The sequence below is a fragment of the Diabrotica virgifera genome, chromosome 4 (assembly GCF_917563875.1).
Source record: "Diabrotica virgifera virgifera chromosome 4, PGI_DIABVI_V3a".
Taxonomy (NCBI): Eukaryota; Metazoa; Arthropoda; class Insecta; order Coleoptera; family Chrysomelidae; genus Diabrotica; species Diabrotica virgifera.
The window spans coordinates 128,559,531-128,577,103 of NC_065446.1; the positions used below are offsets into that span (position 1 = coordinate 128,559,531).

Below are 17,573 nucleotides of genomic sequence, written 5' to 3' on the forward strand. Positions count from 1 at the left end.
TATCTACAAAAACTTTTACTTGAATTTGACTGACATTCCATTTTTATATTTTTTTGACATTACATCAAAATTGTCTATACGGTCAATACGAATTGCAGTGCCTTAAAAATATTTTAAAGCACTGGTGCCTTAAAGTAGCATTTTTAACGCACGCATGGAGTGCTAAAACTTGCCGTTTTACCACGGTTGTAGAAAAAATACATTATTACTTCACGCACATTTTAAATCCTTCACGCACTGCTATCTATAATGCCAGTTTTCATAAGGTAAAAACTTTACATAATATAAGATAGACTAGATAAATAAACATTGCTTTTCGCTTAAATTCAACGTTTAAGCCAGCTCTTTATACTTTTTTAAACGCTTTTATTTAGTTCAATAGTTTGCGTCAAATCTTTAGACGTTAATTTGATTGCCTTTTGTCCAATGCAAATTAATGAAAATTTGCAGATATATGCATTCGCGGGAACAATACACGAATAATCAATATTTTTTTATGTTTATTAATTGTTTAAATAAAAAAAAAACTATTTTAATGGAAAATGCTTAAATTCTTTTGTTTTTTACAATGTAGAAACTTGAAACTTTTACGGATTGTAGCTAATCACTTGAACTATACACAATTTCACTTTTTACGTTAATTGTTTACGTTATGCTTCATAAATAAACAATAAAGTTTCAAATTTTTTGCCGATTCCGACTACTTTTCTAGTTAGTACATATATGTTTTATACATATTTTAAGAAACATGACGATATATTTTAATGTTTGAAAAGTGTAAGACTAAAAAGTAAAAAATAAAAAAAATATGAAAAAAAATTTTTTAAGAAACGCTTTTCTTTAGTTACGAGTGACTAAAATTAAAAATACATATTATAAAAAAAATCAACCAAAAAGCAAAAAATAAAAAAAAAATGAAAATCTAACACATTCGTTAAAGAAAAGCGTGGGGCGAAAACCGTTTATTCGATGAAGACGCGCCACGCTTTTCTTTGACGAATGTGTTAGATTTTTTCAATTTTTTTTATTTTTTGCTTTTTGGTTGATTTTTTTATAATATTTTTAATTTTAGTCACTCGTAACTAAAGAAAAGCGTTTCTTAAAAAGTTTTGTTTCATATTTTTTTATACACTTTTCGCACAATTAATTTCGAGGATTTTAAAAATAAATTTCGCTTTCAAGATAAACATCAATAATTGTATAATATTTTTTTAATGAAAGTTTTCATTGGGTCATTTCATCGGTTGATAATTGGTTTATCGGTTTATAAATTGATAAACAAAACGGAAGTCAAACTAAAATAGTAACCAAGGTGTTATTTTCTATTCAACAAAATGTTTCTGGTTCGCCTGGTGATTTTTGCTTTGGTGTACGTTAACTTTACAAGCGCAGGTAGGATATTATAGCATTTATTGTCTTAATAAATCTTTACGTTAAGATTTATTCCAATTGATATAATAATAATAATAATAATACGTAATAATGATGCGTACGAAAATTTCTGGGAGAAACTACAGCATACCAAGTCACCTAGGGCTCGAAAACACGGAAAGAGTCCCACCAGAGCTCAATCCTTTTGATACCGTAGGTATCTGGGATGAGTCAATTTTCCCCTTAGAGGGAGTGTGAGCCGTATGGCTAAATCTGAAAATAATAATAATAAGCACTACGCGCCTAGTAGGCACATGGCTTGATGTACTATTATTTTCTACTCCCTTTTGTCAGTTGCCTTTCTTTCCCATTTCGTTACGTTAATTCTTCTCATATCTTCTTTAACTCCGTTGCTTCAACTTAACATCGGTGTTCCTCTTCGCCTTTTGCTTGCCGATACACTAAACAGTACCTTCTACTACCAGTAATTCTTGATAGAGCTCAGTAAGCTCGTTATTTATTCTTCATTTCCATTGTCCATTCCAATTTTTCCCACCAAAGATTTTGCGCAATATTTTCCGCTCCCAAACTAATAAAAACTCTTGGTGTTTTTTCATTGTAACCCATGTTTCAGAAACATACGTCACTATCGGCCTTATTGGTTCTTGTACGTTCTTAGTTTTATTCTTCAAGACATATGTTTGCTTCATAACAACCAATTGAGAGTTTATATAACGCGGTTTTCCAATATAGTTATTTTCTGTATTTCTTCTTCACAGTAAGGTTCTCTCATGAATACAGTCTATAAGTACTCAAATCTTTCAACCTTGTTCAAATTTATATATTGTGTTCAGTGGCGTAGCTGACAGGCCCGCAGGGCCCGCAAGACGGGAGCTCCGACGTTAGGTGGGGCCCCTTAATACCTTCAAGATTCATACTTCTACTTTCTTTAAATTAGGGACCAAAACATATTTTCCTAATAAGCTTCAAAATAGGGAATTTGGAAGGAAGTAATGAAGCGGATAATTGAAGTAACTCTTAAACCCGCTTTACACCAACAATAAATTGATGAAGGAATTGACCAACTTCTTCAAGGTCAAATTAGATGTGTACAAAACACAATTTTACATCCAATTTTGCGTGAATAAAAAGAAAATGAAGGAATTTGACGAAATACCACATGTCCTATTATAGCACATGTTTTATTTCTTCAACTTTCTTCATTTTCACGGTAAAATCAGAGAACAGTTTAGATGATCTGTGGTTAAAATTTTATTTCAAATTGGGCTTTGTACCACAAACCATACATTTTATACACGTCAAATTTGGCCTTGAATAAATAGGGCTTTTTATTCACAGTCATTTGTTTCGAGCTTCTGTCATATGCCGTATAATCCGTGTATATTAATATTATACACATATTATACAATATATGACAGAAGCTCGAAATAAATGACAATCGATGAAAAGCCCTATTCGTCAATTTCTTGATCAATTTATTGTTGGTGTAAAGCGGGTATAATAACCCTTCCGGGTGCAATTTAGCGTTTCGTGGACAAGTTGGTAGTTTAGATGAAGGTAAATCCCAAAAACGGAATTTTTTATTGGTGGCTTTTTTACTAGCTCAATCTGATCCTGTTTCAGCTAAATTAATCGATAAAAACAATAACTTAAAAACAAATTACTAGAGTCCCAAATACAAAACGAAGTTATAAATTTGCTGGCTCAAGAAACTGAAAACAAATTAATCAATTTAATTAAAAAAGTTTTTTTATTCAATAATTCTTGATACCACTCAAGCTATTTCAAAACACGATCAGCTTAGTTTTTTCCGTTATGTAAAACTAACCTGCGATGAAAATAATTTATCTTCCAAAGCAGAAGTTGTTGAAAGTTTTTTGGGATTTATTCGCATTTTGGACCAAAGTGCAGGCGGTCTTGTAAATAATTTTTTTTTGTAAATAAAATAAAAAACCTTTCCGTTCACAACTGAAGAGCAAAGGGGTATGCTGGGACAAGCGTTATGAGTGGTGTATATTCAGGCGTACAAAGGCGCATAACTGACATTGAAAAAACAGCTTCCTATGTTCATTGTGCATCCCATATAATTTACTAATCAATCTAAAATACACAACTTTATTAATCTAACATCAAAATTTTTGCAATCTGAAAAGGCAGAGTTAACGGTCGCCCTTCAATTTTTTGAAAAAACTTGTGATAATCTTAGAGAAATGAGAAATTCGTTTTCCGAAACTTTAGCAATAGCAGCAGGAATAGCAGAATAGTGGGGTATTATACCAAAATTTAAACATAAACGGATAAAACGTATAAAAATATTTTACGATAAGATCAGCTGCGACGAAAAAATAACTTATAGCCAAAAAAAGTTTTGAAGTTAATGATTTCAATGTAAATTTGGATATTGCAACAACTTGCTAATATGTTTTTCAGATTAAGAGACATGTATAATGTCTCAGGTTTTCATGTCAATTCCCAAAAAATCTATTAGCATTAACGGATAAAGAATAATTTAAAGAAAGGCCAAATATTGTCCTTTACACATATTTTAGTAATTATACTGCTATTTGGTGTCGTTATGTGTATAATACGGTTCCTACAAAAATTGTCGCGGGTGCCCCCAATCTTCAGCTACGCCATTGATTTGTGTTCCCTTTGCTGTTGTCATTGTTATGTACTGTCCCCGAACGAATTGCTCATTTGTCCATTACATAGACTTCATTTTTGTTCATTTATTTATGTACAATCCTTTGGTTGCTGTCCTCTCTTCGAATTTCGTGACTGTTCCATCAGTTCTATTTTGTTTCTAGCCAAGATTAACCAATCGTCCGCAAATGATAAGCACTGATGTTTTCTGTGGTAGATCAGACCAGATTAATGTTTGCTTCTTGTATAGCTTTTTCTAATATTATGCTAAGCATTATATGATAAGCACTCCTTATTTTGACCTCAAAATTTTCGGTTATACTATTATTTATTTTGACTTTATTCAGTGCCCTTTAGAGAGATAATATTCATTGCAATACGCTTTGGAGAAAGATCCATATCTTGCAATACTGTGAATAGTTCCCTTCTTTGACTCGATCGAAAGCCTGTTTAAAATCAATAAAAGAACCAATTGATATGACGGAGTCAAATTATTTGTTTCAATAACTGTTTTTATTTTTTCTTAGCAGAAGAGTTTTGAATAAGTTTCATATGACAGGAAGTAATGATATCGGTCTGTATGAAGAAACTTCACTTGGAGGTATCTCTAGTTACGGAGTTAATTACTAAGTTAAAAGAGAAACGAAAAAAAAAATAGATCAAAAATCGTTCTTCATTCACATGCAGTTGAGATTATGTACAAAAAACATAGGACAAAATATCAAAAAAAGTAGGTTTGGCAAATTTTCAGCATGTTCTGGTTTGAAAATGACAAACTCGATTCCGCTGTTAGGAATGACAAAAAAATTTATCAGAAACTATTAACATGTTTATATGCTAAAAACATGGAGGAAAATACAAAAAATGGGTTTTTTCGAATTCTGAAGATGTTTAATAGGGCAAATGTAAAATCTAACTTCTCCATTAAAAGAAAGAAAAAAAATTCAAACACGAAAAATAATTATTTAGAAATTTGTCAAAAATTCTCTATATAACCTAAAACTTTTTTAAAAACTTAAATATTTTTCCTGGGTTAAATTTTGATCCAAAAAATCTTAACAAAATCAAAGTGTTTTTGTGCATGAAAATTTATATACACAAATTTTTCAAATTTTTTAAAAGCAAAGAATTACAAAAATTATTGTTTAGAAACATTTTTTGCAATAGGAAACCCCTTGCATTGATGCAAAAATGAAATTGATGCAAACAGATCACTCGGGGGGTTTTTGGGGTCGCTGAACAATAATACACCATCAGAACCGACCCCCAGTGCACTTGGTGCCCAAAAACCTTGTTCACCAGGTGGTGCGGGTGTCGGTTCTAATGGCGTATTCGTATTCAGCGACCCAAAAACCGCCTAGTGATATATTTTCATACATTCAAGGCCTAAAACCTGCGAAACTCTAGAAGATGACGTACCTTACCTGGAGCACCAAGTGCTCCAGGTGTCAGTTCTGATGCCGTATTCGTATTTAGTAACCCCCAAAACACCTCGTATACTCTGTTTACACCAATTTAGTGTCGAAATCCCTCGAAACTCCAGAAGATGACGTGATCCTAGACACCAAGTGCTCTAGGTGTCAGTTCTGCTGGCGAATTCGTTTTCAGCATCCCCCAAAAGCCACCCGAGTAATCTATCTGCATCAATTTAATGCAAAAAATTCTCGAAGATGATTCCAGAAGATGACGTACGTAGAAGTGGCACCGGGCGCCAGGTGCTTCGAAGGTCGGTTCTGGTGGAGTATTCGGGTTAAGTGACTCCAAAAACCTCCAAGTAACCTGTTTGCATCAATTTAGTGCCGATAATCCTCGAGCCTCTAGACTCTAGATGACGTGCCTTAGCAGTAACTCTGGGCACCAGGTGATCCGGAGGTCGGTTTTGATGGCACACTCGTGTTCAGCGCCCCAAAAATCCACAAGGAACAAAATCTGGCCCCTAATATGCTTATTTTAACATGATTATGCACATGCACATGACCTCAAAAACTCCCGAGTAACAAAATGTGTTCCTTAATATGCTTATTTTGCCATGTTTATTCACTTTAGGATGTATTTTATGCACATTAAAATGCAATTATGCATTTCCAACCATTTTTCTATAGTAGACTTTTTTCCTGACATCATACTGAACTCAACACAAAAAGTTTCAAGTCTCTAGGCGCTGTGTTTAAAAATCGATTTATTCCTATGTTTTAAGTGCTAAATGTCCCGGTCAATTACCTGTTTGCACCTGGTTGCCATGCTGTTGAGGCCGAGTGTACAACTGCACCCATGAATTTTCAAATTCGTTACATGCATTGCTATGATTTGGATGGTATTTTATTAAAAAATACCGATTTTTTTTTTCAAAAATTAATAATTATTAATTTAATTAAAACTATTTGCAGCCACTTTTTGATTGTTAACCTGCTATCATTGTATTATGCTATTCTTAGCTTTTCTGTACCGGGATCTTACCGCCTATTCAGACCAAAAAACCGGTGTCCGACACCGGTGTCCAATAACCGGTTTTCAATTGCAGCAAAGCATGAGAAACTAAAATCAGCCATACACTCAAAAGTGACTCGTCTGTAGTCGCTCATTTAAAACAAAGCTTTGCTGGTGTCAGACACCAGTGTCTCAGTCTGAAAGGGTACTTATGGTCTGTTCGCAAATTGTTAAGAGCTCAGTACAAGCACGTACAAGTTTGACCCTCATTAGTGGGCTGAAATACAGAGAGGACAGGTAAAATGATATAATAACGGAATCCAACCTAAAACTGGCAGTTTAAGATGTTTTCGACTAACCCACCTTGTATCTGAAGGAATACAATAGACCTGTAATAGTTAAATCGGATTATGTAGGTATATTTGGGTACAGATGATTGACCAGGGCCGTAGAGTATATAATTTAAACATTTATTTAAACTAAATAAATATATTTTTTAAACGGTAACTACGTAGGTAAATTGTATTTTTGTTTTAATAAAATTTCTATATTTTATTCAAAAATAAACAATTCAAAAATAAAAAGTTACTTGCAATTTGTAAAACATACATTTATTTAATTAATACCTATTTTTAAATTATACAAATTAGTCCAATCATTTGGTAGTTTTACTTGTAAAGTTTTTCGGGAGTTTTGAAAATTGGTAATTTAATGGATTTCGATATGCTTTTTTCGAATTTCAACTTTGCTACCTTGTATCTCCGCCGCCATATTTAAAAAATGGCGCCTAATGACAGTGTTTTGGTAATATCTTCTTTTTGACGCATTTTACGAAAAAACATTTATGTAAAAAATTAAACTAGAAAAAATTTCCTACAATTTACATAATTTGAATTTTTTCATAAAATTAATCGTATTTGGCGTACGAGCGTTGCAAAATATATTTCAATAGACGTTTTGAAAAAAACTCATTTCCACACCACCTAGAGGTAGAGTAAGCGGCGCGTTCTTTTTTATTGTGGTTTCCCCTGTAGGCCTAATCCACATATTATGATGTATTTATAATTTACAAATTTAGGGCAACCTCTTTCGTTTTGCAGTTCCTGATATACCAGAAACGACTTCGTCCTAAACATTGATCGAGATATCGCAGACCGAAATTTAGTAGGACATTTTTTCTAGTTTCATTTTGTACATAAATGATTTTTTCGTAAAATGCGTCGGAAAGGATGTATTCCCAAAAAAACTGTTATTTGGCGCCACATTTTCAATATGGCGGCGCGAGCGGCGGAGATACGACGTAGCAAAGTTGAAATTCAAAAAGAGCATAAAATCCACAAAATAACCAATTTTTAAAACTTCCGGAAAACTTTTCAGGTAACTCGCTTTTTTTTCGACTATATGACTGAACTAAATTACGATTACAAAACTATTCAAATTCAAAATAAACAGGATCATCTTCGGAATCCGAGTCGTCTAGCAGGTTAATAATTATCGGTTGTATCTCTACAGTCGCATCAATTATGTTGTCAAGATACCACATTTTTTGTTCTTCTTCCATTACATGTCTTACTGCATCTCGCCAGTTTTGTTCTGTAATATGTTCTAAAGACTCATATAACAATTCACGCACACCTTGTATTTTATATGATGTATTTTTTCTAGCCACATAACCTTTCATTTGGGCCCAAATTAGTTCAATTGGATTTATTTCACAGTGGTAGGGTGGAAGTCTAAGGACTGTGATGTTTCGCCTTTCCGCCATTTTGTCAACTACATATTTCTTGTACTTAGATTTTTGTTGCCGGGCAATTTTTAAAAGTTCTGCTTTAACCGTTCCATCTTCGTAAGGCAGAGACTAATTCCGCAGCCAGTCAAGGACATCTTGTTTCTTCCACGCAGTCGTTGGAAGTCTTTCTACTAGTCTTGAATGATAAGGCGCATTGTCTAATACTATAATTGAGTTTGGTGGTATATGTTCACTCATCTGCTCAAAGTACTCTTCGAAAACATTAGCTGTCATCTCCTCGTGATAGTCTTTTGTGCTTTTGGATTGAAATTCCAACAAACCATCCCTAAGAAATCCTTTTTCACTGTCAATGTGAAAAATTCTTAATCTACTACCTTTACCAGAGGGTGGGGAAATACCAGTAGACCAACCTTCTATAAACGCTTGCCTGGAGCTTAATATATTTTTATCTGACCAAATTTTTGTTAGAGTATGACCTGCATTTACCCAAGTTTCGTCCTGCTAGTAGATTGGCCTTCCTTCAGCCCGGAATTTTCGTAAGGATCTTAGATAATGTCTTCTCCAACATATTATCCCTTCGTAGTCAATCAAAACTGATTTTCGGTCTGATTTCTCCCACCGGAAATTTAATTCTTTTAAAACTTCCCACAATTTGGTTCGTCCGATATTAGGCAAATCCGGATCGTCTTTAACTTCTTGTAAAATTTTGTTAAGGTTGGGTATTTCTTTTTTGAAAAAAAATCCGTGAATTTTCCTTCGAATAATATTTTTGGCAAATTCATTATTTTCAACAGGCTTTTTTCCCATCTTCAAGTGTTCATTTGTGTTTAGGTTAGCTATACCTTGTTTTTTCTTTCTGATAGGAACCTATATATTGTTGACTCTGCTACGTCCGTCATGTTGGCACAACTCTCGATTATGTTCCGAACAGTGTTTGTGGGATTCTGAAAAACCAGAGCATCGTGAACGTTCAGGACAATAGTCTTCTCTCTTGGTGAATAGACTTACTGACTGTACGCAATAGCACCGGTGTAAAACTTGATGACGTTGATGATGATGAAGCCATCGCAAGCAATAACAAAAACAAGCACGAACGAAACGTAAGTATATGTTTGTAGGAATATGGTAAAAAAGAATGTGTGTGTACTTTGTACGTACGTATTATATAATTTCAACAAAATAAATAATATACTTAACAGGTTAGTTGTATTTTATTTAAGTATTAAACTAACTTTCTTACCTACCACTTTCAAAAATTTTTTATTAAAACAACCAAAAATTAAAAAAAAAATATGAATCATCCGGGACCTCTCGATCTCTGGTCCAATGCTCTACTAACCAAGCTATCGAGCCCCTTGTAAGTAACGAGTAACGTCTCGGATATAATTACACAACACGGTGACAAATAGATCAAGTGAAGTATAAAAATGTTATACCTAGATATTTTATTATCTTACTACCGACGAAGACAAATCCAAAGACACAAAAATTATAATAAATAATACATTTACTAAAAACACTAATATATTCTTTTAATGACTTATTTGCGCTGATATATACATACCTATTTTGAAAGATTAGCAACGAACTACATACTCTTTGTGTGCGCATGCGCCAGGGAATTAAAAAATTTCACTCACGATCGTAAAGAAGTATAACTCCAAAAACACTACTCACGCACTGCACAAAATTCGCAAAAGAAATTAATATTCGATTAAATGGTCAAAAACGTGCTAAACAAAAAAATTGTTTTCGTTCCTAATAACACCCTTTCAATTCAAGTTTCGAATATAAACTAAGAGGCGAGGCCAAAGCTCCAAAGACGGTGTCTCTGTACCTATCTTCAGCTTCGGGTATGAATTCCAGAGGTATTGCATATTATTGTACTTGTACAGAAGTCAAAATTTTAAGTTTCTTTAAGTCACGTCTTAACATTAAATAATGTACGTTGAAGGTTAGTATTGAAATATGCAAAGAGATCTCTAAAGATAATCTTATTTACAAAATTTTTAACGGTTAAATTTTCAAACATTAACCGTGAACGTTTTAATTCTTTTTTGCTAAGTAAATAATTATTAAAAACGTTATTTTATTCAAAATAGAATATTGATAAACATTTTGGAAAGGAAACTAAATGTAAATCTACATTAATTTTAATGAATAAATACCTCAGGAACCTCCGCCTATGATTTTACGACACTTACGGCCGTTTTATGACTTTGACCCTCATTTCGTGCTCTTAAGAAATTGCGAACGGACTGTAGACTATGATATTACATCAAAATGTATTTTTTAAAAAAAATTTTCTGTTTACTTTTTGCAGGTGAATACTGTAAGACACATGCGGATGATCGGAAGATATACCCAAACCCTGCCAACTGTTCACAATTCATAATGTGTCAAGGCGCCACCGATGTTTTCATGGAGTGTCCGGCGGGTTTAATTTTTAATTGCATTACCTTAGAGTGTGACTGGCCAGCCAACGGATCCCTCCCAAATGATTGGTGCGACCCCCCTACCGCGGTTTTCGAAAAAGAACATTACTGCGATTGCTCAAAATACGTTTATTGTATGAATGGGATACCTAGTATACAAAAATGTGCAAAAAACCATAGAATAGATGTATGTAATAGACCACAATGTAAAAAAGTTGTGGTGTAATTAAATGTATTTTTTCAACGAAAGCTTTATTTTTGTTTATAAATTTGCAAAGTCTGTAGGGCAGTCAATGAGGGTATTTGGCTCCGAATTCCATCCTATTACAACGATTTACTTGATATTTTCACAGTACGTAGGGAAGAGCTGAAGAAACAAAGTCTACCCTATACCGATATGTGTTTTATCTTGGGGATGGTTCCCACCCCTTCTCGGGGGTGAAATATTTTTGGTTAAAATAACCACAGAAGTGGCTAGAGAACCTAATTATAAGCAAAAACTGTTCCATAATTTTTTTTTTGAAACCTCAATACTTTTTGAGTTATTCATGGTTGAAAATTGATCATTTTCCATGGAAAAATGACACCTTTTCGGACGGTTTTTTGCGAATACCTTAAAAACTATGCATCTAACGAAAAGAAATTTATAAAATATTTTTATAGCTTATAAAAAAGCAAAGAGATTAGTTACTTCCTAAATCTTCTAGTTATAATATACAAAGAGATTTGATAGGTGAGAAGAGTTTGTTTTTTGGTGCATGCTCAAATTGGTGTATTCAACTTGAAATAACAGAGAAACGGTCGAGTTTAGGTGTATAATGCTACCAATACCTTTTGTAGTGCTTTAAAAGACCTTTAAAACGAGCAGTATTAAATGTCGATTACGTTCAAACTAAGCGAGATATGCTGCAAACAAAATTGATGACAAATGTATTTTAAGAAAAAATGAGAAGTGTATTTAACCCCTCATCCATCAGAATATTAATGCATCGTTTTCCTTCTAAAATACTTTTTACTAAAGTGTTATTTCTATGTTCAAAAAGTTGGACGGGTTTAAAATTAATAGTTTTCGAAAAATAAGATCAAATTCTAGAGCGAATTTTTAAATTTTCCTAACAATCTTTCTTTTTGTCCATGTAACTCGAAAATAAAAAGAGATAAGAAAAAGTATACTGAACAAAAATCAAAAATATATAGTATCTCTTATTATTTTCAAGTTATATGTAGAAAAAGGAAGATTTTTAAGAAAATTTAAAAATGCGCTCTATAATTTGATCTCATTTTTTTACAAAAACCATTCATTTTATAGCCGTCCAACTTTTAAACATAGAAATAACACTACAATAAAAGGTATTGTAGAAGAAAAACGATGCATTTAAATTGTGGTGGATGAGGAGTTAAATATACTTCTCATTTTTTCTTAAAATACATTAGTCATCAATTTTTTTGTAGCATATCTCACTTAGTTTGAATGTAATCGACATTTAATATTGCTCACTTTAAAGGTCTTTTCAAGCACCACAAGTATTGGTAGCATTATACAGCTAAAATCGACCGTGTCTCTGTTATTTCAAGTTAAATATACCGATTTGAGCATGCAGCAAAAAAACAAATTCTTTTCACCTACCATATCTCTCTTTGTATTATAATTTGAAGATTTATGAAGAAACAAATCCCTTTTTGGTTTTTATAAGCTACAAAATTGCTTTCTTTAGTTTTTTTAGTTAGATGTATATTTTGCAAAAAACCGATCGAAAAGGTGTTTCGTTTCAATGAAAATGGCCAATTTTTAACCGCGAATAACTCAAAAAATATTGAGTTTTCAAAAAAAAAATTGTAGAAGAGTTTTTGCTTAGAATTAGGTTCTAAGCAAAATGAACTAAATAATAATATGAAAATTGCGCAAATCCCTAAACAATTTAAATTCACGATTTTAGTAATCAGTTTGTTTCATTATCAAACAATATGTTGTGTCATTTTAACCTGTATCCTATATGGTAGGTATCATATTGGTAGCCCAAGCGGGGATTTTTGCAGTTACTCGACCGCGTCAGATTATCACATGGGGAGAATCCTTGTACCCTGTAAATATACCTCTACCATACTACCATATATTTGATCTTAATACAGGGGTGATCGTTAGCGGGGGGGAGCGAAAAAAATCTATTCTTAGAGAAACTCGAAATCGCCAGATTAAGATAAGGTAAGTTAAGTACATGCAAAACAGTGTATATTTAAAAAATCTGACGATTTGAGCGAGGCGTAAGGAAATGGGTGTCACAAAGTTTCCCAAGAACAAAGCGAATATTTCGCGAAATAAACGACAGATCGAAAAACTAAAAAATATGTCTTTAATATTTTTAAAAAATCTATGCATTTAAATTGTGGTGGCGAATGATACCAAACACGACCCCCACGGAGAGGGGTGGGGGTAAATTAAAAATTTTAAATACGAACCCCGCGATATTTCGCGAAATGAACATCAGATCGAAAAACTGAAAAAAAAAAACAAGTATTTAATATTGTTAAAAAATCTATCGAATGGCACCAAACACGACCCCCCACAGAGGTAAGGTAGGGGGTTACGCAAACCGCGTAAAAATAAGTAACTAGTAGTCGAGACATTTTTTGGAATTATGGATAGATGGCGATATAATCGGAAAAACGATTGTTGGAAATGGACCAAAAAATGGAAAGTCCCCTTCTTCTTTTTAAAGTTCCATCTCCTATCGGAGGTTGGATATCATAATGACTATGGTCACTTTGATGGCTGCTGCTCTAAACAGTTGTAATGAACTACAGTTAAACCATTCTTTAAGGTTCCTCAGCCAGGAGATGCGTCTTCTTCCTATGCTTCTTTTTTTTTATCCTTTCTTGCATAATAATTCTCAGCAACTAATATTTGTCTCCTCTGGTAATGTGACATAAAGATTCCAGTTTTCTTGTTTTTATAGTGTTCATAATTTCTAACTCCTTATTTAAACGTAGTAGCACTTCACCATTGGTAATCCTTTGAACCCACTGAATTTTCAATATTCTTCTGTAACACCACATTTCGATCGCTTCTATTTTTCTTATGTGTTGTCTCTTCAATGTACAAGCATCCATTCCGCATAGTAGTATAGAAAATATGTAGCATCTTAGAGCCCTCAATCTGAGAGGCAACTGAATTTCTTTGTTTGTAAGCAGTGTCTTCTTTTTTAAGTAAGTGTAAGCAGCATCTTATAAATGCTTGCCTTGCAGTTTCAATTCGGACTTTAATTTCTTTGCTTTTTTTGCTAAACAATAATCGCTAATTCTATTTAACAATTCTTGCAGCGATTCCAGGGTGCTATTATAACGGTGTCATCAGCGAATATTATGTTGCTTACTATTCTTCCGTTTATATAGATTCCATCACTTAGTTCCGCTATCGCTTCCTGAAATATAACTTCACTGTACGCGTTAAACATTAGTGGCGACAGAACACAACCCTGTCTTACTCCTCTCTTTATATCAATATTCTCGGAATCTTGTTCTTCTATCTTTATATTGGCCCTTTGATTCCAATACAGATTGATGATAATTCGTAAATCTCGTCTGTCTATATATCTGTTTTTCAATAATTTTATTAGTTTTTCATGTCGGACCCTGTCGAACGCTTTTTCGAAGTCGATGAAACGGGATATCCCACTAAAATGGAAAACTTAACTTAACCTTTTTTGGTTTTAGGACCTCCTCTTCACAACCCAATAAGTCCCCATAACGCTCGAGTGACTGCACATTTAGCATACTTTCCTCTAATATTAATAGGTACTTACCCGTTTACAATGAAAAGACTTTTTATTGTTTAAATATCAGAAAAGTACCGATACGTTTGAACGGTTTGGCCACTAACAAGAGCGGCATTGTACAGATTTCATATCGTTTTCACCATTAAGGCGGTTGGGGGTATGGTTTGAAATATTATTTTTTCTTATTTTAAACAAAAGTGCATAACTTCAAGAATATTCTCTGAAAATTTCAGATTAATTGGAGTAAAATTACCAGAGATAGAGCGTGTTGAATATTCTGCATTTCTGTTGTGTGTTTGAAGTGTGAAATACGAAGTTTTTATGATAAAAGACGAAGTTTTCAATCTAATAGCACATAAAACAACATTAAAATTATTATTCTACATCTCACCAGATTGAAAACAATGAGAACCTTCTCTGGTTACACCTCTGAGGCTTCTAAAATTTGCAAGCCATAATGGATGCTGAGACTAAAGAAGATGAGGCAATTTTACAATTTATAATTCATGTCCCATCTGCTCAGCCCGGTAAAGTTCCAACGAGAATGGTTCCCTTCGTACTCCAATCAAAGTAAACATGTAAATTAAAAATGAATAACCATTTTCAATTTCGTTGCAATACGAAACTACAGCCGCATTATATTCTAGTCCAATCAGAGAGTACAGCAAGCACCTCTACCGGTTTCAAAATTTATTAGTCTCTCATCAGGAGGCACATATGCTGTTCTCTCTCACCCAACCAGGACAAACCCCGGCGTGCAGTCACGGATTGCAACGAACGAAAAGGCAGGGATGCCCTAGCGGCAACTGCTGGCAAAAGACTAAGTTTTTAATGTAATAGCACATAAAGCAACATTAAAAAAAAACTAAAAATATTACTCTACATCCCACCAGATTAAAAACAATGGAAACCTTCTCTGGTTACAGCTCCGAGGCTTCTAAAATTTGCAAGCCATAACGGATGCTGAGACTAAAGAAGATGAGGGAGTTTTACAATTTATAATTCACGTCTCATTTGCTCAGCGCGGTAAAGTTCCAACGAGAATGGTTTCCTTCGTACTCCAATCAGAGTAGACATGTAAATCAAAAATGAATAACCATTTTCAATTTCGTTGCAACACGAAACTACAGCCGCGTTATATTCTAGTCCAATCAAAGAGTGCAGCAAGCACCTCTACCGGTTTTGAAACTTATTAATCTCTCATCAGGAGGCATATATGCTGCTCTCTCTAACCCAACCATGACAATAGGCGTGTAGTCACGGATTGCAACGAACGAAATGGCAGGGATGCGCTAGCGGCAACTGCTAGCAAAATACTAAGTTTTCAATCTAATAGCACATAAAAGAACATTAAAACAAGAAATTTTAGAAGCCTCGGAGGTGTAACCAGAGAAGGTTCCCATTGTTTTCAATGTGGTGGGATGTAGAGTAATATTTTTAATGTTGTTTTATGTGCTATTAGATTAAAAACTTAGTCTTTTGCAGTTGCCATTGTAAATGGTAAAAATGGAAAATGGAATTTCGCAAATGCAGTGTTAAAAATTGTGAATCTAAGTTCTATTCGTTTCCAACTTCTAAGCACAAATTAATACAAAGAGAAAATTGAATTTCCATCATAATAACGCAGAAGTACCTAAGTAACTTTATGTACCTTATGCACTTTAGTCTAAAATGAATCCTAGTTAAAGTGTACTCTAGGTTGTCATTATGAAATCGGGCATTAATGTTGCTCCACAATATTGACTGCTATGCAATTATTAAAGTGAATTTAATTAATTGTATTTTCAGTAGTAATTGCACAAGAGCTCTGAAATTATTGAATTTTTCCCGAGTGACACTTTGACAGTTTTAATTTCACTAGCCGAAGGCGAGTCACGAGAGCAAAAATTCTATATTAATTTCAGAGGTAGAGTGCAATTTGTTGCGATTATTTCATGAATAAAACTGTTCAAAACCAAAATTTTATTGTAATTTATTTATGTAAGTACCATTAAACACACAGTTTTTATAAATATTTGACGATTGAAAGTCATCACTTTTATAATTTTTAAAACATTAATTGTCATTAATGTCACTGAATGTATTTTTTCGTAGCAACGAAGGGCATCTGACGTAATATACTTAACGACGGGAGATTATCAAAAATTATAGATTTAATTCAGATTTCTGTAGCTTTCTATTGGTCAGAATCTCCTATGATTGAAATAATCCTTGTAATACTGCATTTTAATAATTTTTATTTACTACATACAATGTTTACCTTATAATAACATAACCTCAATATTGCTTTTTCTTCTAATTCTTTTTTTGGGCTATGGCCTTGATAATTATCCAGTAACCAGAACTACTATAATTGGTGAACATAATTAAAAATGCTATACCCCATTCCACGAATATACGACCCTCTTGGATTATCTCGACAACGAATATTTTACTGTGCAAAATATGAAGAACGAAAGTAAATTGCAAATTATATTGTTGTTTATTTGAGTAATTATTATAGCAAAATACTTTCGTACTTCTTATGTTGGACACTAAAATATTCGTTGTCGCGTTAATCCAAAACAGTCGGATATTCGTAGAATACACCATAAACATGTTGCTGATTTATGACACTAGGTGTCGCTCTTCCGAACTTGCACGGTCATAATACAGTGATGAGAGCGCTAATAATCGGCAAAATAACGCAAAAGATGGGAAACATAATACATTGTGAAGTAAAAGGAGATGAAACTATTAGACGTGGAAATTATCGATATAGACGTATAAATTTTCCACCTTTAGACGTATCGGAGGAGTATGATAACTGTCACTGTGACAGGAGATTTTTATAAAATTCCTGTCACAGACGTCTAAACGGGCGTGCATAATTTGGACGCTAAATTTAAAAGACCCAAAGGAGGAAGACCCAACCCTTCGGTCCTAACTTTACTTTCTGGCAGCGTCCAAAACACGGGTACTTTTAAGACCCTCAGGTACTTTAGCGTCGAAAACATGCCCGCCCGTCTAAACTGTGTAATTGGTGGGAAACTATGTAATCTAATGCCAATTTTTATTAATTAGGTTGAAAAACTTTTACTTTTATTTAGCAGATGTCGCTAGGCACCTACTCCATAACGTCAGTTGCAGTGCGAGTACTAGCTCTCGGAGATC

General features: G+C 33.5%; 1 protein-coding gene across 1 annotated transcript; it reads left to right on the top strand.

The window, feature by feature from the left end:
* Nucleotides 1-1,225: 1,225 nt before the first annotated feature.
* Nucleotides 1,226-10,896, top strand: LOC114329320 (peritrophin-1-like). Its single transcript, XM_028278366.2, has 2 exons — nt 1,226-1,392; nt 10,536-10,896. The coding sequence occupies exons 1-2, from the start codon at nt 1,335-1,337 to the stop codon at nt 10,871-10,873; spliced, it is 396 nt and encodes a 131-aa protein (XP_028134167.1). The 5' UTR covers nt 1,226-1,334; the 3' UTR covers nt 10,874-10,896.
* Nucleotides 10,897-17,573: the final 6,677 nt, after the last annotated feature.

What these genes read in the sequence shown, in the direction of transcription:
- LOC114329320 (XM_028278366.2), top strand. Translation starts at nt 1,335, where the DNA reads ATGTTTCTGGTTCGCCTGGTGATTTTTGCTTTGGTGTACGTTAACTTT. An exon ending in CGTTAACTTTACAAGCGCAG is followed by an intron (nt 1,393 to 10,535) that starts GTAGGATATTAT and finishes TACTTTTTGCAG; the next exon opens with GTGAATACTGTAAGACACAT.